The following is a 25,709-nucleotide window of genomic DNA, read 5'->3' as shown; positions in this document are numbered from 1 at the left end:
GTATTTCTGGGGAAGTATATTCTTATTACTCTTAATAACCTGTAAGTGCTGTGTATCATTATGAATTAATAAATCTTATAATTAAATGTTTCCCTGAGACATTTAAGTATCTTTTTATTATCTACGATAATGATTGAAACAAACAAAATGAATTAAAATTTGTGCGGCGGCCGGGACTCAAACCCCGGTCTTCTTTGCTTGCTAGGCGGAAATGCTACCATTACACCACCGTCTGCTTCGATCATTATCGTAGATAATAAAAAGAGACTTAAATGTCTCAGGGAAACATTTAATTATAAGATCACCAATGGTACAAGGGCATCCCATTACGTCCATTGCTGGGGTGCTTGCCGGTATCGTAGAGCCCTGGCAGTAGTGACAATATGTAGGGAAAAAATGAATTGAGTTTGTGCTGGGGAGGGCACTCAGCTTAGGTAGTTCGTGCAGCAATGTTTACCATTTTACTGCGGTGGTGTAATGGTTAGCATTTCTGCCTAGCAAGTAAGAAGACACGGGTTCGAGTCCTGGCCGCAACATAAATTTTAATTCATTTCGTCTGCTTCAATCCTTATGAATAAAATTTTCTTATAAAATGCTTTTGGTGATGTATACAGAAATTATAATAATACTTCATCATATATACCGAGCGAGGTGGCGCAGTGGTTAGACACTAGACTCGCATTCGGGAGGACGACGGTTCAATCCCGCGTCCGGCCATCCTGATGATTTAGGTTTTCCGTGATTTCCCTAAATCGCTCCAGGCAAATGCCGGGATGGTTCCTTTGAAAGGGCACGGCCGACTTTCTTCCCCATCATTCCCTAATCCGATGAGACCGATGACCTCGATGTCTGGTCTCCTTCCCCAAACAACCCAACCCAACTTCATCATATAGTTATTTTTATAAAGAAATAAATTCAGACTATAAAGAGTAAAAATTTTTATGTAAATACGGTGTATGACATAAATACAACAATCACTTGCCAAGCCTCGAAATGGGAATGAGAAAGTCCTACGGGAGAACACACACAAATAGAAGTCAAATTAGAGAAATCTTGAGCTTTCAGAGTGGGGAGTTCATTTGTAAGACTAAAGAGGCAGAGAAAAAAGAAAGAGCTACTGTACACATTTTCTTTTGTGTTTTCAGTTACAGCTAACTTTCGTCATAAGAAAGGTATTGCCAGTTAAAATTTTTAACTATTTTTGCTGTTGATATTTCTGTTGCTGTCATAAGGGTGTGCACACACAGAATGGAGGTTACCTGTAATGGAGGCCAGTGTGATGCCACTTGAACCAGTGCCAAGAATATCCCCATATTATCTAATTGGACCACACACAGTGGCTGTACTGACGGCAATGGGTACGTCCTTGCCTGATAGCTGGTATGAATGGTATGTTCATTGCCTGTTTAGGAGTGACAGGTGACTGATGTACTTCGACAGAATGGCAGTGCTCTGACATTGGGCACTCTCAAACAGTATTACAGAAACTATTCACTGGAAAGTTTTGATTCTTTGGTTACTTATAACAGGTCTGCCCAAAAGTTCCTGGAAGGATTAATTTTTGGTAGATGCCAATGCTGGCTGGTGGGGTGGAGGTCAGCCGGAGAAGTTGGTGGGGGAACTGAGCTGAAACGAGACCAGTGTCAGTCCCATGCAGGCAGTTGAAGCAGAAGCGTGCTTCATGGACAGATATCTACTGCAATTCGTTGAGCAAAAAAATGGACCAGTTTTTGGAGCGGCATTATGCAGTAAAGTTCTGTGTGAAACTTGGCAAAAATGGCGCGGAGACACTTGAAATGCTTCAGAAAGCCTATGGTGACAGGGCAATGAAATAAAGCCCAATTTTCATGTGCCACAAGATGTTCTGGGAAGGTCAGTAGTCTACCAGCGATGACGCCCGCTCAGGATGCCCATTGACATCACAAACTGATGACTCTGTGCAAGAAGTGCATCAAGTGGTGGACAAGGATAAATGATTAAGTGTTCGGATGATTGCAGAGGAGTGTTGAATACCCGAGGAGTGTTGAATACTCGGAACAATCATTCACCACATTTCAACTGAGGATTTTCAAATGAGGAAAGCCTGTGCGAAAATTGTACTGAAAAGGAATTGCATCAGCACTGTGAAACAGATCCAGAGTTTTTGGACAGGGTGAGCACAGGGGATGAGATGTGGCTCTTTTTTTTTGAGTAATCAGTCTTCTGACTGGTTTGATGCAGTCCACAATGACTTCTTCTCCTATGCCAACCTTTTCATCTCAGAATAGCAATTCCACTCTAAGTCATCAAATATTTGCTGGACATATTCCAATCTCTCTTGTACTCTACAGTTTTTACCATCTGCAGCTCCCTATGGTACCATGGAAGTTATTCCCTGATGCCTTAACAGATGTCCTGTTATTCATCCCTTCTTCTTCTCAGTATTTTCCTTATGTTCCTTTGCTTCCTTAGCATATCAGTCCATCTAACTTTCCAACATTCTTCTCTAGCACCATGTCTCAAATGCGTTGACTTCATTCTGTTCTGGTTTTCCCATAGTCCACGTCTCACTACTGACAGTGCTGTGCTCCAAATGTACATTCTCAGAAATTTCTTTCTCAAGTTAAGACCAGTGTTGGATACCAGCAGAATTCTTTTGTCCAGGAATTTCTGTTTTGCCAGTGCTAGCCTGCTTTTTATGTCCTCCTTGCTCCATCCGTCATGGCTTATTTTGTCGCCTTGGTGGCAGAATTCCTTAAATTCATCCACTTTGTGATCCCCAGTTGTAACTTAAAGTTTCTCACTGTTCTCATTATGCTACTTCTCATTACTTTGGCCTTTCATTGTTTTACTGTCAATCCATATTCTGTACTTATTAGACTGTTCATTCCATTCAACACAGTCTACAATTCTTCTTCACTTTCACTGAGGATAGCTGTGTCATTAATAAATTTATCATTGATAAATTATTTCTCTCTGAATTTTAATCCCACTCTTGAAACTTTTTTTTAGTTTTCTCATTGCTCCTTCAATGTACAGATTGGACATTAGGGGAGAAAGACTACATCCCTGTCTTACACCCTTTTTAATCCGAGCACTTTGTAGTTAGTCTTCCATTCTTACTGTTCTGTCTTGTACGTATTGTACGAGGGTTGACTGAAAAGTAATGCCTCCACCTTCGTAACTCTTCAACAGTTGGCAGCATTGTTATGTGGCAGGTACTGGCTTGTTCCATAGCCTCTTCTCTACAGCTCCTGTTGGCGGGGAGCCTTAGCATTGATCGGTTGTTTTGTTACAGTGTAAAATATAGAACCCTGCACAGACGGTCGGTCAATGTGATTTAAGCAACGTGCAGTCATTGCATTCCTGACGGCGGAAGGTGTCACCCCAAAGGAGATTCGTCAGAGAATGAAAGCAGTTTATGGTAATTGTGTTGATGTGAGTACTGTGCATCGTTGGGCGAGTAAGTTCAAAGATGTTGAGGCGGGTACATCTGACCTGCGTGACAAACAAAGAGTTGGAAATCCTGTGACAGCAATCACAGAGTTTCGCAAGCAAAATGTTGACAGATTTAGACAATCATTATATCACTCAGAGAGAAATTGCAAGCACAATCGGCATTTCACAAGAACTTGTGGGCCACATTATTGCTTTGCTTGGGTATTGGAAGATCAGAGACTAAATCTCGTTACTGAATGGCATCCTCCATACAGTCCAGATTTATCACCTCTGACTTCCATCTGTTCCCGATCATGAAAGATGATCTGCGAGGACATCATTGTGCTTCTGATGAAGACGTTGAGGGAACTATGAGACTGTGGTTGCGGAAACTGTGTTCCGACTTCTTCCGTGACGGCTTCAGAAAACTTGCATTGTGATCTGAGTCGATATCTGCTCCTGGATATGCCTTGCAGTCCAGTATCTGATTTCGGAGTCTGTGCCCAACAGTGAAGTAATCTAAGAGAAATCGTCCAATATTTCTCGGCCTTTTCCGAGTATACCTCCCCTCTTGTGATTACTGAACAGAGTATTTGCTTTTACTGACTGATGTTTATGGCAGAACTCAATTAGTCTTTGTCCTCAGTTGTTCGTACTACCAAGCCCATATCTTCTCGTAACTCTCTCTTCTATTTCCTCCCCTGCAACTGCATTCCAGTCACACATGATTATTAGATTTTCATCTTTACTTTCTGAGTTACCCATTCAATATCTTCATATACTTTCCCTGTCTTGTCATCATCTGCTTGTGACGTCAGCGTATATACCTGAACCATTGTTGTTGGTGTTGGTTTGCTACCTATTCTGATGAGAATAACCCTATCACTGAACTGTTCACAGTAACTCTCTCTCTCTGCCCTACCTTCCTATTCGTATTGAATGCTACTTCTGTTATACGATTTTCTGTGGCTGTTGATATTACTCTACACTCGTCTGACCAGAAATCCTAGTCTTCCTTCCATTTCACTTCACTGACCTCCACTATATCTAGATTGAGCCTTTTTGAATACAATCTCGAAACAAAGCATCAAAGCAGGAATTGGCACACTGAGGAGTCTCCTTGCCTGAAAAAGCAAGGATGAGCAAATCGCAAATCAAGGCAATGCTCATTGTGTTTTTTGACAGAAAAGGTGTGGTTCACGAGGACAGTCAGCAAAGAGTTTTCTGTGAATTGCTCAAACGGTTGCGCAACAGGATTTGATGCTTCCGAAAAGAAGTTTGTGTCTGTTGGATCATATGCCGGGACAACATGTCAAGCCACACCGCATTCATTGTCTCGGAGTTGCTGACCAAATAGGTGTGGCAATGCTGCCCCAGCCACCGTGCAACCCCAGTCTGGCACCAGATGACTTCTTTTCATTCCTAAGGATCAAAAGAACCCTGTAAGTAAGTCGGCATGGGATGCTGGAGGCAGTAAAAACAGCTTTGATGGCCACACTGAAGGTGATTCCCGTTGATGACTTCCAAGTGCCTTCAGTGATTGGGTAAAGGGTTGGCAACGGTTCATCGAAGCAGGGGAAGAATCCTTTGAAATGTTGTGAAAAGATTGAAAGCTGGTGTTTATAAAGATTTATAAAAAATTCACTTTGGAAACTTTTGGGACAGACCATGTATATCAGCGTCATGATCAACTGCCTATTTTTTCATTGAAGATTAGATTTATTTAGGAATTACGTACTTTGGTATACATAATTCAAATAGTGAACAATGAAACACATGAGATGCTATGAATTTACATTTGGCATATATTAGATCATACATTTCTGTGGACGAAATATTTCTTTAAACTTGGGAGGGGCTCTATACCTACCTCCAGCCTTGAGAAAATGGATTGTATGTAGTGTGTTCACTTCCACTCGTGTAGGCTAAAGATGCAGCAAGAATGAAGTATTCGTAACATAAGTTGTATTTTCTAAAAGCTTTGAGATATCAAAACAAGTTGTCATCCCCACTCCCCCCCCCCCCCTCCCTCCGAATGATAGTATCAGTTAGGAGAATATTTCTTCCATATGGTTAACGTGCAATAGTTTCTCGTCTACTGTGATATATGAGTAACTACAGACTTTTTCAGTTGAATAATGTAATTTTTTTGTGGGCTATTGATAGCTGTTGAAATGAGGATTAGTTTGGCTTTGCCACAAAATAGTGAAGAAATTATACATTCATTTCTGTCCCAATACTGTATTTTTCCCCATATGTTATTGACCTGACTTGTTCTCAGTTTCTCCTTTAATAAGCCAACCTTTCAGGAATCTGCCACAGTTGCAACTGTATTAGCACTTCACTGTTTTTTGTAAAAGAAGCAAATTTTAACATGGCAAGAAGTTGTGGATGTTACCCTAAATTCGTCACTGATGATGCTTTTGTGAAGTAGAAAAAGGTTAAGTAGCCTGGGGCAAATAATTACTCCTTTTGTTCTAATTTAACCCAATGTATTTCCTCTTTTTATTTATTTATTTATTTATTTATTTTTTGTAATAATGAACAGTGGGCATTGAAACTTGCCAAAGGATTTTGTGTCCGTACCTCAAAGATCTGAGAAATATTAAAACAATCCACAGCTCACAGTGCACTTGATTGTGCCTGTCCCCGTTAAGAATGAATCTTGATGAGTAGTTAAGCAACACAGAAAAGGAAGTAATAGTGTTTAATGAATAGAACTACACTCCTTTTGACTCTGGAATTGTAGTTCTTGTTGAGAAAATATACTTCGTAACTCTGTAGTTTTGTTCGTTGTGACGACTTGCAGAATCCTGTCAACTTTTGTCTAGGGGAAAATAGATTATCAAAATCTTTGATGAACCAAATGATATTTGAGATGAACAAGTACACAGTGCTTTATCTATAAACATAATCTTGCATAGAACTGCCACATCCCTTTGCAGTTTTCATTGACACAATTCGGAGAACTGAAACACATTACGAAGGTCATTTTGACATGAAGTCATTGGTGGAGTGAAGTATGGAAAGGATGAAATGCATTGGAACATGTTATTTGTAGAACACTCCTTTTTTGATCTCATTGACCCATCCAAGCTGCCTCGTAGTAACATGTGGATGGTTTGTTACTGCTGCTAAAATGAGTTGAATTTCAGTCATTGGTTGCTGTTCTTTTTTGTTGGTGTATTTTAGTCTTCTCATTTCCAGTTTCTTGAAATTTGTTTATAATGGATGCAAAGATAAATTTTACAACTGTACACATTGATGTGTTAAGACTTCTGCACCACTTGTTAGCAGCAGACACAGTGGCTGTGCCAAAGAATGAGACGGCGTGGAGTTTTACAATTATTTATTGAACTTACTTTACAATTTCTCCCTCGTCGTTGCTGCCCTGCGGATCCCCCTGCCTGGCTGCTGCTGCAGTGTTGATTCTCCGACAACGCACGCATCGCGCGCCGCTGATCGCACTCGGGAGCCTGAGGCCACCAGTGCTCAGCTGAAGCCAGGATGCCCTGTGATTGAGATGAACTTGTTTGCGCTCGGCGCCCCAGTACGGCATTCCCACGGAGCCACGTCTGCTGTGAGGTCAGCTGCCGACGCCTGCTGCACCGGCAGCTGGGAAGCTGTCAGTCGCGATGTCTGCGAGGTCCCGTCATGAACGGACCATGCGCCGTATGGCCGGATTGCCGTGAAGTCCAGGTGTCAGTCCGTGGCGGCGCCTGTGACCAAGACCACACTGCAGCCGGTCCTGCTGGAAGTTCTCGCTGTAGTTAGTCAGCCATGGTGCTGACCGAACTCGGGCCAACCTCCAGAGCTGAAGTTGACATCTGGCGGCGAACGGATGACTCTTGCAAGCTGGAACAGACTTACGGAATCGTCACCTATGAAGATTGAACATTCAGACACGGACCACGTCCGTCCTCAGATCCGAACTGCTTCCTAATGGCTTCTGTCTGTTGCTGCCTGCGCTCCACTATTTATATCCGGCAGGAGGACATTTTGTACCCTTGGTGGTAGCTTTTTGTTATTACTCCCGCTGTATATTGCAGCGTAACTTAGCGTGCTGGCCTCACTTCCCCTTACTCAGCACTCTCCAGGCTTCGCTCAGTCTGTGTGCGTCCTTGTGTCAGTCTGTTGGTAGACTGCTGCTGTCAGCAAGGCTATCTGTGTCTGCCTACTTCACAACGCCTCTGTCGCCGGTGTGCCTTTGTTTTGCCATTCTCCACTGCGTGAAGCAACGCTTACTACATGTGGCCGCAACACTGCCTCCTCCTAAAAATTAAATTCGTTCCCGAATTTACCCTATACGTTAACTCTAGTTCTATCCTATCTTCTACTTCTTCCCCATATACATCCAGGTTGCCCTGACTCATGCCCTACTGGTTATCCATTCTACAGGAATCTCATGGAGCGGTCTTGCAATAACATGCTGAATCCTCCGTTTTAATATGACATATACCACACTGATAAATACATTCAACACGGTAATAGTACTGGTAGAAATTTCCATGGTCACTATGCTACGTTTCCGCCTGGTATCGTACTCCTCCACATGCCTTAATAATTCCGCCTGGTATCGTACTCCTCCACATGCCTTAATAATTGCTGCATTGAAATTTGACCTTTCTCCGAATCTACTAGTTTATCTATCGTTTGCAATAGAGTAGCATCCAAGGTGGTGTTAAAATACATCAGATTTTCTCCTGGAGTGATGCTGAATGACGCATCTGGCCAGTACAGCGTCAGATGAGTATCTGTAACCTTGGTGACTCCCGTGACTGTTGCTGGTAAGCTGAAATGATCCCCTACTATTTCACAATGTGTCCCGTTGATTAGCAAACCACTGTCCCGTAATTCCATCTTTGTGTTTGCTGTCCAATTCCCATTGTCATAACACTTGGCTGATATCCTCTCCGTGGTGAATACTGAATACAACCAATGCCTCCCAACTTGCTGAAAATGTGGCGTAGGCTTCACTATTATTCTCCGACACTCCGAAGCTTCTGCTTAGGCCCTAAATAACTGGATCTCACACGACCCCTTGCCTGTGAAAACAACCTGTGATGGACAAACGGAAACTTAATCCATTAGACATCTACTCAACTCTAAACTCGACATAGTAGCATGAGTATCCCCCTCCTTAGAAATTAATGAAACCTCCTGTGTCCTGAACTGTACACCCTTCCCCATGCACTCCCATCTGACCGGATAAGGATGCACTGTGTAACAGTGATACTGTACATCAACGTCACACTCACCTGCCCGTGCAATGCGTGATGTACGCCTTTTGCAATTCATCCGTCCTCACTCTGCATCACCAAAGCTGTTAACCAGTTCCCGCAGCAATTTAGCCATTTCCAGCTTCCTTTCCGCTATATCCAATCACATTTGTACTTGTTCCAGATTGGTATTCAATGATTTCTGTGTTTGTTCTATATATGCTCGTAACCCTGTAGCCATCCCACGCACCACACCTGTCACATTCAACAACTCTGTACCTAATCCCCGTATCCCTGTTGTGTGTATATCCACTAACTTCCCTATGCTTTCCTCCCTGTCGCGAATAACTGTTAAAGAATTGTTCAAACCCTCAATATCGTCTCTATCCGCTGTTCCAAAAATTGTTTTCAGCAACTTCCCACCTGCATTCAACCAATCCCTCTTTACACTCTTCCTTCTCCCTGGAATCATACTCACGACTTGGCGCAGTTGTTCCCTTATTTCGTTACATGACCTATCCAAAGCCTCGTACTCTTCTTGCACGTCCCGTAATATTCCATTCTTAGATGCAACCATTTCCACACTCGATACCACCTCCTGTAGCTGCTGCATCTCATTCCTTACCTGCAGGATGTTGAGTACCAGCCGAAGAGTCCACTCGTGACTCGTGATGACCACATTCGGTTGTTTCCCAAACAACACCCCACTTCGCAGCAGCATATCCTGTACATGGCCAGCTTGTGTCAGCTGCCAGAGGACTACGCCCCATACTATCCACGTGTACCCCATCCTGCGTCACCTAAAGAATGGAGAGAGAGGGAAAAAACTCCCATCACTACCCCTTAATACCAATAAAATAACCCTAGTCCGTGCACAAAAATAATACACATATGATAATTACTGCTAACTACACATCCCTCGAACGCAACTTATACTTCATACCTGGTTAACTGTCTGCTTCTGTCGCTTCTTTTCGCTTTCTGCCAGAAGTAGTAGTACATATACACGGATCTACTACCCCCTGGAACGGCTTAACTCTACTGACGTGAACCACTGTTGTCTTGGTAGGCAATTGTAATTTTGCATTGACAGGTGATGTCATTTCCACTACCTGGTACAGTCCCTGGAACTTGTTTGTTAACTTCTTGGTTCTCCCTTTTGGAACATACGGATTAGCTAGTAGCTCTCATTGGCCTACTCTGTACTGTGGCAACTTCCTCGTTGCAACACTTTCGTGTTAGCTCGTCTAACTCTCTGCCATTCTTCGTTAATGTTTTTCGCAAATTGCCTTACATGCTCGTCCTCCGCTCCCAGCCTTGGACGAAGCATGTCAAAAGGTGATTGCATCTTCTGCCCATACACCACTTCGTACGGCGACAATCCTGTCGACGTATGTACCTTACTATTATATGCACTGGTTATGAATTGCAAGTACACATCCCAGTTGGTGTGTTGACTATTTACATAGTGACTCAACATCTTAGCGATCGTGCGGTACACTCTCTCCATTCGTCCGTTTGCTTGCGGGTGGAATTGACTAGTCCGTAGTTTCTTTACCTTCAGTAACTTAAACCGTTGCTTCATCAGATCAGACGTGAAATTAGTACCTTGATCCGAGATTAAGGAGGTATCCCATACCTGAGTAACCAAGTATTAACTAAAGCTTGTGCCACTGTACTTGCATTCTGTTCTGGTAATGCGACCATGATTAAATACCTAGAAAAGTGGTCAATCACTATCAACACATACTTATTCCCTGCTGCACTCCTATTAAATGAGCCTAATACATCAATTCTGATTTGTTGGAAAGGTCTGTCTACCTCTGGTAATCTTTGAAGCTGATTCTTTTGATGGCTCAAGTCCGCACGCTGTGCGCATGGCACACAATTCCTGTCGTACTCGTCCACATCTTGACATCGTGTCTTCCACCAAAACTTCTTCGCTATTCGCCTATCCGTAGCTCTTCTCCTGCCATGCCCTGAAAGAAAATGGTCATGCGCCTGTTGCAAAACTTCAGATCTTAACGCTGCTGGTACGACGACCCACGGGTCGCATTTTGTTGACCTGCAAAGTAACCCATCCTGTACTAGGAACTGTGGTTGCTTTCTGAACAATTCACTATCCATGTCTTGTACCCTTTTCCACTCATCTTCAGTCACCCCTGTTACTTGTAATGCTGCCACTTTCCTGCTCAATGCGTCAGCATTGGCACGTTTCACACCTGGCTTGTGTATTACCTCATAATCGAACTCACTGAGTTTCAGTGCCCATCTCACTAGCCTACTCGCTGGGTCTTTCAGACCTAATAACCATTTCAGAGCTGAATGATACGTCACAACCTTAAACCTTCTGCTGTACAGATAACATTGAAAGTATGAAATCCCGTATATTACCTCTAACAATTCCTTCTCCGTCGTGGAGTAATTTTGTTCCGTGTTGTTAAGTTGAAGAGACGCGAACGCAATCAGATGTTCTTTGCCATTAATTTCTTGCCAAAGTAAAACCGCAAGAGCGTGATTAGACGCGTCACATTGTAGTATAAACTCCTTCGAAAAGTCTGGGAACTTCAAAACTGGATCTGATGTCAGTATCTGTTTCAACTCTCGAAATGCTTTCTCGCACTCTGGTGTCCAGTGGAAGGTAACACCTTTTCTTAGCAACTTAGTAAGTGGCCTCGCTATTTCTGCGAACCCCTGCACGAATTTTAGATAATAGCTCGCAAGACCAATATATGATTGCAGTTGCTTAACCGTTTGCGGAACCGGAAAATCTTGTACTGCAAAAGTGAGACGAGGATCTGTCCATACCCCGTCCTGACTGATAACATGCCCGAGATAATTTACTTGTGCTTGTGCAAAATACCATTTGTCCAAACTTAATGTTAGCTGTGCTGCCTCTAATCTTTTAAACACCTCTTCTAACCGTTCCACATGCTGCTCTATATCTCTTGAAAAGACTATAATGTCATCCAGATACACCATGCATTTTTTCGGTTTCAACCAGTGAAGGAATCCATCCAACACCCTCTGAAATGTTGCTGGAGCGTTTTTTAGTCCAAACAGCATTCTTTTATATTCAAATGCTGTTTTTGGCCTGTCCTCCGGACATACTTCATTCTGGTGATAACCGCTTCGCAAATCCATAGTGGAGAAAAATTTACACTGCCCTAGGTTGTCTAACATTTCTGTGATATTCGGAATCTGATATACGTCCGCCACTGTCCGTTCATTCAAATGTCTGTAATTGCAACAAAAGCGAAATTTGAAACTTCCTGGCAGATTAAAACTGTGTGCCAGACCGAGACTCGAACTCAGGACCTTTGCCTTTCTCGGGCAAGTGCTCTACCGACTGAGCTACCCAAGCACGACTCATGCCCCGACCGCACAGCTTTACTTCTGCCAGTACCTCGTCTCCTACCTTCCAAAGTAGGAGTGCTAGTTCTGCAAGGTTTGCAGGAGTGCTTCTGTAAAGTTTGGAAGGTGGGAGACGAGATACTGGCAGAAGTAAAGCTGTGAGGACGGAGCGTGAGTCGTGCTTTGGTAGCTCAGTCGGTAGAGCACTTTCCCACGAAAGGCAAAGGCCCCGAGTTCGAGTCTTGGTCTGGCACACAGTTTTAATCTGCCAGGAAGTTTCATATCTGCACACACTCTGCTGCAGAGTGAAAATCTCATTCTAAAAGCGAAATTTTTTTGACCCGTCCGGTGTCTCCTTCAGAACTAGGACCATGCTACTAGACAAAGGACTATTATTGTGCTGGATTATCCCATCTTCCAGTTGTTGCTGCTCTATTAATTGCCCTACTACTGGTTGTAATTTTTTTGGTAGTCTGTATGGCTTACGATACACTGGAGCGTGATTCCCTGTCGGAATACTATGCTGTGTTATCGGTGTAGCAGGTAACGTACCCTGTGCTTCAAACAATGCTTTATACTTTAGTAATAATGCTTCCATACCCGAACGATCTATTCCTCTCAAATGATTTACCTTGTCACGTAGTACAGACGTGCTGACTGTTTACTTTACGTCATAGTCTAGCCTTGAACTATCGATGTCCTCTTCATCCATTAACTCTACTGTGGCTATTACTAATCCCTTCGGCAGATCGACATCATCCCGCCCTAAGTTATCTAAACTCACCTGGAATCATAAACTGCCCATTTATGTCTGTTACCCGTGATACACTCCTACGAATAAAGCAATGATTTTCGTCTAAAACCTCATTACTCGGTAGTGGCTCTACCAAGAATAATCCCTGCTGTGGCATAAAGACATCCACCGGTACCCAGATCAACTTCCCTGTACCTGTTCGTACTTTGTCACACGAAATCATCTTTAATGCACTTGTACGCAGTTTAGTTGGTGTCACCTTAGCTATCGGTACACCTTGTGACTCTGAAACATTTGCAACGGCTGTACCCATTCAGAACAAGTTCCCATCGTGTTCCAGCGTATGTTGCGAAAGGTCAATTTTGGCGTGATGTTTAATCAGAAAGTCCAACCCAAGTATCACTGAAAATCCCTGTCCCACAGTTGACAACACCTCCATTTGCTCCCGGAACCACACGTTCCCTATCTTAAACTTGAGCTGTGCTGTCCCTAGTGCATCTAATTTTTTATCACCTACTGTGCGCAATCTGTATCTCGGAGCTTCCAATCCTTTCTGGCCCATGAGGTCCACACTGACAACTGATACATGCGCTCCAGTATCCATTAAAACTCTTCGCCACTTATCTTTTATCCAAATCATCAAACTACAGCCTGCCTCTTCGTGCACTCTCTAAGTACCTCTTTTTACTGCCCCTTTTCGTTTAACAGTTTTTTACCTGCTGTATCATTAACCCGTTTCTTGGCTTTACACTGCCGTGCCTTATGCCCTATTTTCTGACAGTTGAAACACTGCGGTTCCCGACATTGTTCCTTAAAATAACCTTGCTTCCCACAACGGTAACATTCTTTGGAAGACGAAAAAATTTTCTTGTCATTGCGACTTATATTGGTGCTATCCACTTCCTGCAAATGTGTTGCTACACGCAATGCTGCTGCTAAGTCACTTGGATTTTCCATCTGTATCCGGCGTGAAAAATCCGGCGAGACCCCTCACAAAAATCCGTCTCAAACTCTAATCTCCGCTTTTTTCAATAGAACTTCGTTTGCACTCGCATCTTGCGTTAACTCATACATGTGCTCATTTGTTCTCCTAATTCTGTCTGAATATTCTTTACCGTTTCAACCGTTTTTTGCATCATCCTCCCCAATTTTTCTCTAAAAATTCTGGCACTGTTTTGTTTCCTGAACCTTTGCAATAATCCCTCAGCCAACTCTGTGAACGTAGTAGCATCCTTTAACCCTTCGTGATATGCCACATAAGTCTTTGCGTCATCTACTAACCGTAACCTCGCCATTTGCAGACACATTTCATCCGACCAGCCACACAGTCTAGCCATACTACGTACGTCACCAATGAAAACATCAACATTCTCTGATGTTTTACCCGGGAAGGAAGGTATCAAATTAGCCGCTGCCACACCGGCAAAGACAGTACCCTTGCATTCTACACCACAGCTTCCCGAGCTTGATTGAGTATTTTGCAACAATTGTTGCTCTATCCTCTGCATGAGCTGCTTTTGCAGCTTATTTTCTTCAATCAGTTTCTGAACTTGCTCTGTCAATGCGACTGTGGCGTCACTTGTCGCGGTTGCACGTGTATCTCGCATTTTCCGTGTGGTATACTTCGCCCCACAAAAATAGAATTGTATTACCCAGAAGCAATTTAATTCCTAGCACGTCTAATGGCAAGCCATCTAGACTTACCACATTGCCCCGTTACATGGCAATAGAAGCTACACACATCACAAATGCTTGGTACAAATTTATCGCAAGGAGCAACGTGACCTGTTAATCCACACACTACACATTTAGATGGCACTAAATTAACAGACTTACGGAATCGTCACCTATGAAGATTGAACATTCGGACACGGACCACGTCCGTCCTCAGATCCGAACTGCTTCCTAATGGCTTCTGTCTGTTGCTGCCTGCGCTCCACTATTTATATCCAGCAGGAGGACATTTTGTACCCTCGGTGGTAGCCTTTTGTTATTACTCCCGCTGTATATTGCAGCGTAACTTAGCGTGCTGGCCTCACTTCCCCTTACCAGGCTTCGCTCGGTCTGTGTGCGTCCTTGCGTCAGTCTGTTGGTAGACTGCTGCTGTCAGCAAGGCTATCTGTGCCTGCCTACTTCGCAACGCCTCTGTCGCCGGTGTGCCTTTGTTTTGCCATTCTCCACTGCTTGAAGCAACGCTTACTACATGCCAACAGATGATTCCTAGCAGGGCGACTATATTTGATTCAATTTGGTGTTCATTAATAGCTTGCTTAGGGTCCCATTTCCAAGTGAGTTTGCATCCTTCGATGCAGAGCTAAACACAGGCTTAAAGGCACTGGAACTGATGATGTGGGATCAATGTAAGAATTTATTCACCTGTTCTTCTTTATCTGCTTTTCTTCTAAAGGACTTTTTTTACCATTCAATAGGTATATTTTTGTTCACATTACATTTATTTCTTAGCCCCTTAATTCAGAATAGGCAGAAATTGGATTTTTTTGGACAACCAGTGTAAACACTTTGGATTTTGTTAGCTTTGAGAATAAACAAATTGATGTCGCACTAGTATCCTAAGTGGCATTATCATGTTATCTGTTTGTCTTTATTTATTTATTTTGGTTTTTCAGTGTAAATGGAAATATTTGACCACCTGTTTATCACTGCAAACTAGTTGTGAGTTGAAAAGCTTCTCCAGGCGAAAAGAAAACTTAGTTTTTATTTCTTAGTTTTCCCGTATATCATAAGGTTGGTTGTTATTCCTGAACCAAACCCCCCCCCCCTTCTTTCATGCCAGAGCTAATTCCCTCTATTTTCACATCCCCCTGTTTAAGTTCCTAGTAATTCAATGAGCTGAGAAGTCATTTGTTGGTGAAAGAGTGGCTGTCTGAAGTCACAGAATAACAAACAATGGCGGCTTAAATCATTGACTTCTAGCAGTGTGAAAGTCATGTGCTTCATAATGCTTCAGCACAATTATGAATAGGTAAAACCCCTCTGACAAATGGCCTCCTCCTCTGGTAGATTGCAGGGGAGTTTTCCACAGGTTAGAATAGGTAGGTAACCATACCTACTGCAAATCTTTTCCTGTTCACACACCTAAATGTATCAGTGCTAGCCCGAACACTTGCAAGACATATACATTTAAAGGAGAACCAGGGATAAGACAACCCATGTTATGAACCAGTTAACATGTTACAGTGCATGCCAAACTGACTCTAAAGACAAACAAACTCACAGTGCTATTACACAATAGTCATATCGTTGGTCTTTGCTTAACTGCATTCTATGAATCCCTTCCCCTCAAAATTTACAAGTAACTTCATTTAGGCATAGTGCACACTTTGGTGTGTCTCGGCCATCTGGCAAAGGTGTGTGTGGACAGGGCATAGGTGAACACACTGAATTAGTGCTACAAGGAGACACAAGATGGCTGTGCTTTTTCACACCAAGATAGTCATGCACCCTCTCTCGCAACTCGTATATGTTCAGGAGCAAAGAAGATATTGATTACAATCATTACAGTTGTGAAAGTACCGCTGAATATAACATATTCAATATGTGAAAGATCCCACCATCTATTTTTGTCATTTCCGGAAAGTTAACAGAATGTCTTGGAAGGGTTTCTGTATTGTGGTAGGTAAAGTGAAGGACAGCATACAAGGAAAAGCAACAGAGTGGAGCAAAATGATTTTCTACACATCGTGTAACCTGCCCAACAGTGTTGGCAGTTTGAGCATTAAATACATTGGAATAAAGCAAGAGTACATTCGGGATGCCATAGTGAACTATAAGGAATTTTTTAGATATGTGCTGTTTGGATTTGCAAGTGCACCAATTTTATTTGTAATGGTGGACATGGGTGAATATACAAGCAACTGATACACAAGCATTTCAGAACATTAACTTGGTGAATATACAAGCAACTGATACACAAGCATTTCAGAACAGTAATTTTGGATTTATTTTGCAACAAGAATACATAAATTTATGAGAATCAACTCCATTACCAGGTGAAACACATAAGATTCCTTTCTTTATCTCTTTAGACAAGAAGTGTCTCAGGTATCTGCAACCACCTTTAGCACTGAATGGCAACACTTTTGTCTTGGTCACTAATATAATTTGTGTTTACCATCTCATTCTGCGTTTAGGGATAATGCTATCATCTGATCAGTCAAATAAAAGCATTGCTATCATCAGATCAGTCAAAACAAAACAAAAAAAAGAGTTCCCAGTCACCTCCTCCTGCATTCTGAAACACGGTCAGTGACAGTTTGGGAACTGGTGTTGTTGCAGAATTGAGTGGGAAGTTACAGGGTATTATGTATTGATTTCGACAGATTTTATGATGGTGTTATCCCCAAATGTGTAATGAGATGGTAAGGAAACCCTGTGATCAGACACTGAAGACCATGCGATAGTCACCTGACTGCCATGTCATCCTTGGCATTCGTCGTCGGATGCAGTGTGGAAGGACATGGCGTCAGTGCCCAACACTTCCGGCCACTGTTGATATTTTGACCTCGAATGTCCTACCTCTCAATCAGATTTCTCCTCAGTTGGCATCACAAGATTGTGTGCAGCCCAGTCCAGTCCTCCCACCAAGGAAAAATCCCTGGCATTAATGAGAATCTAACCTGGGTCCCCCCGCATGAGGATCTGTCGCGTTGACCACTCTGCTATGGAAACAAACACAATGAGACGATAAACAAAAATTATATGGGTGATCGAGACAAGTGTATTACCATTCAGAATTGTCTCTGTTTTGTTTTTGTGACGTGTGTAATTTGCCCATCACAAAAATATAATGAAACCATTCTCATGGAATCAGTTGACAAACGATCAAAAAATATTCAACAGCAGATGGTCGGTGAAGAAAAGCAGTAGAATGCACATTTGATACGTTCACATGAAATTCAGAACTATAAATATGCTACTGTGTTGCAAACCCAGCCAAACTTGATGTTATGAGGGTTAATCCAAAAGTAATGCCTCCTATTTTTTTTCTCCTCAAATAAAGTCTGTTAAGTAAAATATTTGAATTTGGCTCTGTTTTATAAAGCTCCTTCTCCAATCCATTGCAATAGTAAGTTCCTGCCTCAACAGATTCCAGTACTACAGTCGCTTGCAAAATGGCAAACGTCGATGTTCATATTAGACAGCATTACGTGATAGAATTCTTGAACGCAGAAGGTGAAACACCCATTCTCATTCCTGAAAGACTGAAAAATGTGTACGATGATGCAACAGTGGAAATCAGCACTGATAGACGATGGGCTCGTCGCTGTAATAAAGCTGCATGACAAACACTGTTGGCTGATGAAATGCAGAGTGGCAGGCCAGTGACTACAGTGACTCTACACAACATTTCAGTGAGTTGTGACATTGTTTGTGGTAACTGCCTGGTGACTCCAAATGATTTGTGTCGCATAACCTCTCTCAGTAAAGGCAGTTGTTATTCAACAACTGGGGTACTCAAGGGTTTGTGCAACTTTGGTACCAAGAAAGTTGTTGTTGTTGTGATCTTCAGTCCTGAGACTGGTTTGATGCAGCTCTCCATGCTACTCTATCCTGTGCAAGCTTCTTCATCTCCCAGTACGTACTTCAGCCTACATCCTTCTGAATCTGCTTAGTGTATTCATCTCTTGGTCTCCCTCTACGATGTTTACCCTCCGCGCTGCCCTCCAATACTAAATTGGTGATCCCTCGATGTCTCAGAACATGTCCTACCAACCGATCCCTTCTTCTAGTCAAGTTGTGCCACAAGCTCCTCTTCTCCTCAATTCTATTCAATACCTCCTCATTAGTTATGTGATCTACCCATCTAATCTTCAGCATTCTTCTGTAGCACCACATTTCAAAAGCTTCTATTCTCTTCTTGTCCAAGCTATTTATCGTCCATGTTTCACTTCCATACATGGCTACACTCCATACAAATACTTTCAGAAACGACTTCCTGACACTTAAATCTATACTCGCTGTTAACAAATTTCTCTTCCGAAACGCTTTCCTTGCCATTGCCAGTCTACATTTTATATCCTCTTTACTTCGACCATCATCAGTTATTTTGCTCTCCAAATAGGAAAACTCCTTTACTACTTTAAGTGTCTCATTTCCTAATCTAATTCCTTCACCATCATCCGACTTAATTCGACTACATTCCATTATTCTTGCTTTGCTTTTGTTGATGTTCATCTTATATCCTCCTTTCAAGGCACTATCCATTCTGTTCAACTGCTCTTCCAAGTCCTTTGCTGTCTCTGACGGAATTACAATGTCATTGGCGAACCTCAAAGTTTTTATTTCTTCTCCATGGATTTTAATACCTACTGTGAATTTTTCTTTTGTTTCCTTCACTGCTTGCTCAATGTACAGATTGAACAACATTGGGGAGAGGCTACAACCCTGTCTCACTCCCTTCCCAACCACTGCTTCCCTTTCATGTCCCTCGACTCTTATAACTGCCATCTGGTTTCTGTTCAAATTGTAAACCAAGAAAGTTAGCTAACCAAAATAAAGAGAAAAGAAAAATAATTCCCTAACTCTTGGTGTGCTTCCATTTAGAGGGAGAGGAGTTTCTGGAAAAAAAATTATGACTGGGGATAAAACATGGGTTTATTTTTTTGAACCAGAATCAAAGACATAGTCGGTGGAATGGATCACAGAAACTCACAGAAGAAGAAACAATTCAAAACTGGGCAGTTGGCAAGGGAAGTTAGGGCTGCAGTATTCTTGGATGATGGTGTGATTATGGTTGATTTTTTGGAGCAAGGATCACAATAAATTTTGTCAAATACATCAGTACCCTCAAACAGATTAAAGCACATTGTCAGCAAGTTCATCCAACGAAAACTGTGGTGGATGATCATGTTTTGTGTGACAATGCAAGACCACACACACCAATCGTCACACTGCTGAAGATATTGTGAAAACTGGATGGGAACTCTTGCCATATCCCTTATACAGCCTTGACCTGGCACCATCAAGTTTCCACCTGTTTTGCATGCTAAAAGGAGGTCATCGTGGGATTCACTTTGATGATGAAGCCATGAAAACGGAGTGTCAGTATCTGTGGAAGTAGGACTGTGTGTTTTACCACACTGCAATACACACAATTTTTAAAAGATGGGCAGAAATTGTGGAAAAGGATATTGAATTGAAAAGTTGTAAATTAATTGTCAGTATTGTAGTTTGATTGACTGTTGTAACAATCAGTGTGTTTGCATGTTACACAACTTTATCACAAATTGTGACAGAAGATTCTCACAACCTCAGTACCTTAATAGGAAATCAAACAAATGTTGAATTATAGTTACAGCAAACATCTTCACGATATGTTAAAACATATACTTCCTAAAACACTTTTTCACTTCATTTCAGGGTAGATTTGACATTTTCTGAACACTCTTAGCAAGTAGAACCATCAAACTGATCCCTAAAATTTATAATTTGCAATTATGTTCAAAGATGATTGTTTATGTGATTTGCCTATGACTAATGATGAAACAAACTGTTCCTGATAGGAATTGATTTTATCATATGAAACTGTTTAATGCATTTAACTAAGCCTGAAACTTGTGAACTTACGCAAGTGGTAGCTATTATTAAGTTCAGTTTAGTTATCTGTCAGATTTTGTTACGCTGTGTTTGACCTGTGAACAAAAACATCAGTGCACCACTTAAATGTCTCCGCCATGTGTAGCTCTGGAGTGCCACTCATGACTGCAAGTATTCACAGTGCAGTCTACAGAGGATATTGTTGGTGCATGCCACATCTGTGTGTATTGCTGCACACATGGTTGACACGTAACTGCACCACAGGTACACCACAACTTCTCCACATGTCTATGCCACATTGCTCGTGTGTGCATTGCGCCTTACATCCGGATATCTGGTATTGGCTTTCCCCTTTTCAGTATCTCAAGATATTTTCCATGAATTGTTTGTTAGCTCTGCAAAGTGACATTAGTTCTGCAAATTTATGTTCAAGTGTAAGATTCTGTGAGATATTTGTAAAACTCGTACTGATGCAAATAACTCTGGAACTAGTGATCAACAAACAGTCCCTGCAGCGAAGTAGTATCTTTTAAGATGTGATGGTGACAAGAATCAGAAACAGATAGCTCAAAGTGGAAAAAATTGTGTGATCTAATGATGAAATGTATGATAAAAGGATTACAGTATACCTACTCTGTGTGTGTTGAAGAATGCTGAGCGCACCAAAGTTGCTATAATGTACAAAATTAGGAGAAGTCTGGATAGGGGGGCAAGCTACTTGACATGGGAAGTTGGAAGCCAAACTATTTGTTGATGGAAGCCAAGGTCATCTTGAGTGAAGTGCTGGGAGTATGGATTGTATGAAGCCAAGGTCATCTTGAGTGAAGTATGGATTGTACAAGTCAAAATCTGAAACCAAAGCCGTTGTCAGTCATCAACGTAATACTGCTGTGGTACATAACTGTAGGCTTCATAGATGTATACAAACTGTTGGTGGTCAGTGACACTTGTGGCTTTGTAGGGACTTGTTCACCAAGAATTCTGTCAATCACAGCTATTTACTCTGGTGACCTTTGCTGCTACTTGGATTACATGTGGTATGCCACACCTCACTAATACAGTATACGGCCTCTATTTTCGTCCCACTGTCTGGTGGGTACGTTAGTGCTCCTGTTTCTGAACCTTTGCATGGCAGGAATACTAAACCTTTCTTCATACTCAGTGTTTTGTTTTTGCTTTATTGTCACTGTTTTATATTTTGTAACTTGTATTGTCATTTCTTATCTACAGTTTTTGCTGTCTTCTTACCCACTTCATTTTGTGTGTCATTGCCCATTTGTGTCTCATCTATATATCTGTCCCTCTCTCTCCTTCACTTTTTCTTGACACACTGATTGCCCTTGTGTGCCACTTCCAGCTTTTCAGATTTGAAAAATGATGTGGTAGAATTCCAGTAGTGATTTATTTCTAATGCCTCCTTCTGTTCAGTATACTGTGTGACTTTCCTGCTTAATACTTGATTAGTCTTATTTCCTCCAGTCATTTCTTCTATCTTCCAATCTAAAAGTATTCCTTGCCTGCAGAGCTGATGGTTCTCTCTGAAAACACATCAGTCTACTGCTACCTTGTATGTAGCATTTTCCAATCTCTATTTATTGGAAGAAATGAAATTCTGACTACATGTGAAACACACTTCAAAACATAGGTATTCGTGCATGGATGTGAAATGGGAAAGTTACTTAAGAAGAAAAGAGGAAGAAGACAGGTGTGACAGATAATGTTACAAGAGAACTATGTCTGTTCATGACCTTGCTTGACTTAATATTTTTATTTCAGTTGTTACCTCACTGTTGCCACATTTGACCACACTCCACAATGATTTGCAATTTCATAAAATATCTTTTTCTGTTTTCTGTGGTTTATAACTGTTGAATGGAGACCATAGTAAAAAGCTAGTTTTATTTTAAAGAGAAGTCGGATTCACATTATAGTGTAGCCCTTTTGACTTACATTGCCTGTGGTACATTTTAAGAACTGTGTGTTGAAACACTGAAACAATGGCCTGCATTGAGACTGTGGGTGGTCAAACTATTCAAAATTCTTTCAAACAATTTATCATTGACAATAGGGAAAAAAATAATATGCAATAAAACACATTCTTCCTCATATGTGAAAATGGTGCAATAGTACAGAAGTAAACACACTTTCACATCAAGATACCTGAATCACCGCTGATCATTATGATTATTAATTTGTGTCGCTTTTGCAGTAGATTCTCTTAGACGGCAATGACCAAGTTTTAAGTTTTTGACACTTTCTGTAAATAGAGATTGTAGAGTACAGCAAGCTTGCAAATTTTCTGGGTTAATGCAGACCTGTTAAACCACGGTTAACTGAAAAACATGCATAATCCAACATACACATTTTTACAGATTCTCCGTGTTGCGTTTGAAATCCCATTGCATTACTTACGTATTGCTTCCCAGAATTTGATAAATTATTTACAAAATTAACTTAAAACACACTATTTCATATCATTTGCATTCAGTTCACTTTTGTGACATAATCACTTATAATTTTTTTGTTTCTGTTTTTCATTTCCCTTTTCCCTGATAACAGCTTTCATTTTCTGGAATGTCAAAACATAAGTATAGTCAAATGAATTTTGTCCTGTATTCTCTAATAACTGATCAACAGCATTTCAGTGCCATTGTGCTGGATAACAGATTCTTCAATTACATCATCTTTGCACTTTTCACCTGCCAAACTCTTTTCACTATATCTGCATGACTTAGTTACTCAGATCGCAGTTCATAGGCATTGCTATTTAACCGCTCACATTTGTTTCCATCATCTACGTCTTAATAATCAGAAATTTGTATTCTAAATAAAAATATTCGTTTTGCTAAAAATGCAGTACTGCAGGCTTTGTTTTTTATTATTTCAAAATACGGTAAACGTTGTCTAGATAATCCACACCCAGGTAATTGGGAGCTTGCTGTGTGTAGTGAATAAACAATACATATATTATTTGCAATTTCCTTGAAAGTATAAAGCATCTATCCATTGTTCTTTTTGTCACAGCTACAATTACTCCAGAGATGACGAAGAAGTGTACAAAGAATTCCTGGAAATAGCAAATGAGCTGATCCCTCAAGTGATACGTGTGGTGGGATCAGGTCACAGTGCACGTTCTCTACTCAAGGACCCAGAGTGCTTTGCGCACCTCTTACGTTTCTATGATGGAATTTGCCAGTGGGAAGAAGGCAGTGCCACACCAGTATTGCATATAGGTTGGGCAAAACCATTAGTCAATACTATCTCAAAATTTGATGCAGCTGTACGTGCACGTGTCGACATTATATGCCGAGGAGCTACACCGGAAAATGGAGGCGAAGGCGGTGGGGACAATGGAGGAGGGACAGGAAGTGCAAGTGGTCACCTCAATAACAACAATTACCGTGAAACAGACATTGTTCGGAGTCTGGAATCACGTGTCGGACCTGTAGGAACTTCTGCCGGAGCTCATCCCAGCATTGCTGCTCTTACTGCCGCTTGCGGTGAGAAGATTCTCAATCGAGATTATTTACTAGCAGGAGGGGGACCGCCATTTGCTTCGGAAGGCCGCGAATCGCCAGGCCCATCAAGTGACATACCAGAGCCGACTCCATCTGTACCATCATTACCTCCACCATTGCCGGTAGTGGAGGAATTGCCCCTCGGACCTACTGAGGAGGGACGACCACAGGTGATACTGCACTCTCAAAAGATGCGTGGGTTGAAGGATTTGCTTCTGGCAGAAAAACTGAATACTCATGCCATCTCTTTGCAACTTACAGCACAGTCACAAGTACAGGTAGGGCGCAAAGTACGTGCATCTGACCATGATTCAATGGATGGCTTTGGTATTCGCAACTCTTATAAACGTGCCAGGAGAGAGTAGCTAAGGCAGTCCTAAGTTATAATCCCACTTTACTTCGTTGTCCCACATTTGCTGTGTAATTTTAAGAAATAACACAGTGATTGCTGAACTCGAGTACAAATCCATCTCCATTAAAAAAGAAAAGTGGTTGTCTATTCTTGAGATATGTCTTCTGTAGTTCCATTTTGAAAATAGAAGCACAGGCAGTTTAACCAAAATCTTATAGTCTCTATGTAGTATAAGTATATTTGACTAAAGTCATAATAATAGCTTTGCCCACACTATTTATTTGTTCAGGGTACAACCCAGTCAATCATAGAAATGTGATATACTGTCAGGTCTGACCGACAGTTGTGATCTTCCCCCCCAGTGTTTAGTCAGATTCTCTAACTTAATAGAATATTGAGAATTTAAGGTGAAATACTGTAAGCACGTTATTTAACTACAATTGATGTAAATTACTGCACCAAATTGGTCCAAATATAAAAGAGTTATTGATTGTCAGATATTCTAAGTGTACAAAAGAAGTGTTGTATAAAGTGCAATCAGCCGAGTCCAGAAAAGGCTGTAAACAAACTAGTTTGTGGTCTGAGTATTGACTATGAGCTTAAGCGAATATGTAACGGTAAACATGATGCAGTTAACTGGAGCTACTTTTCTTCAAGAAAGCACTGGAAAGGTTTATAATTATGTCTCGGCATTCTACATAAATGGATATTTGTTTATGTTGTTTGAGCCTCATCAGCTGATACATTTACAATGGCCAGCTCTGAAATGTCATACATATTTAAATAACCAATTTAAGAATGTTCTTTCTAGCTATTTTGTATCTTAAAAGTAAAATATGAAGAGAAAAAAAGAAAAGCATCATTCAGAACTTAATTTCCAGAGTGATCTTTTTTTAAATATTGATAGAAACTTTTATGTTTTGTAGTAGCTTGCTGTCTTGCCATTTTATGAAATGTATTTATTTTATAGGCACTTCTGCTTTCAAACAATGAAAACTCCAGGATGGGATAATAATGTGAATTAGGATAGATTGCTACTCACTGCATAGAGGAGATGTTGAATCACAAACACACACCTTTAAAAGTAGAGCATTTAATATTGTTTAGCAATTGGAGAAAATCGTTATCAGATGAAGAAGCACACTAACAAACACACAGTCATACATGGGGATTTCTGCATGTATGAAAGTATGTGTGTGTTTATTCTTCTGATGAAGGACTTTGTTTGAAAGCTAAAATGTATTCTACAGTTTACTTTTAAATGTTCTTATCTACTGTTCAATTCCTCCTGAGTGTGGTGTGTAGCAGTCCAAAATAATTCATATTTCTTTGTCTGCCCCCCCCCCCCCCCAAACTACTGACGTACTCTTGTTTGATGATTTTCTTAGAAAAGTAATGTGAAATTGCTGTTGTATAAAGAATATGTCCAGTATTGTAAAATATTGATAATTGTAAAAGTTATTCCTTTGTGCAACTGCCTCAAAAAGAAAGTAGCAGTTGTTTGAATGATATACTAGATTCCAGCGTAATTACTGATA

The 25,709-nt window shown here is 41.2% G+C and overlaps 1 protein-coding gene across 1 annotated transcript in view; it reads left to right on the top strand.

The window, feature by feature from the left end:
* LOC126416340 (menin) overlaps positions 1-25,500 on the top strand; it is a 39,374-nt gene extending 13,874 nt beyond the window's left edge. The window contains exon 5 of the mRNA XM_050084012.1: positions 23,326-25,500. Coding sequence (XP_049939969.1) covers positions 23,326-24,184 — 859 coding nt within the window. The 3' untranslated portion in view covers positions 24,185-25,500. The remainder of the gene's footprint in view (positions 1-23,325) is intronic.
* Positions 25,501-25,709: the final 209 nt, after the last annotated feature.

The sequence above is a fragment of the Schistocerca serialis genome, chromosome 8 (genome assembly GCF_023864345.2).
Source record: "Schistocerca serialis cubense isolate TAMUIC-IGC-003099 chromosome 8, iqSchSeri2.2, whole genome shotgun sequence".
Lineage (NCBI taxonomy): Eukaryota > Metazoa > Arthropoda > Insecta > Orthoptera > Acrididae > Schistocerca > Schistocerca serialis.
The sequence above is the reverse complement of the archived record's forward strand: the minus strand, read 5'-3'. Positions and strand labels throughout refer to the sequence as shown.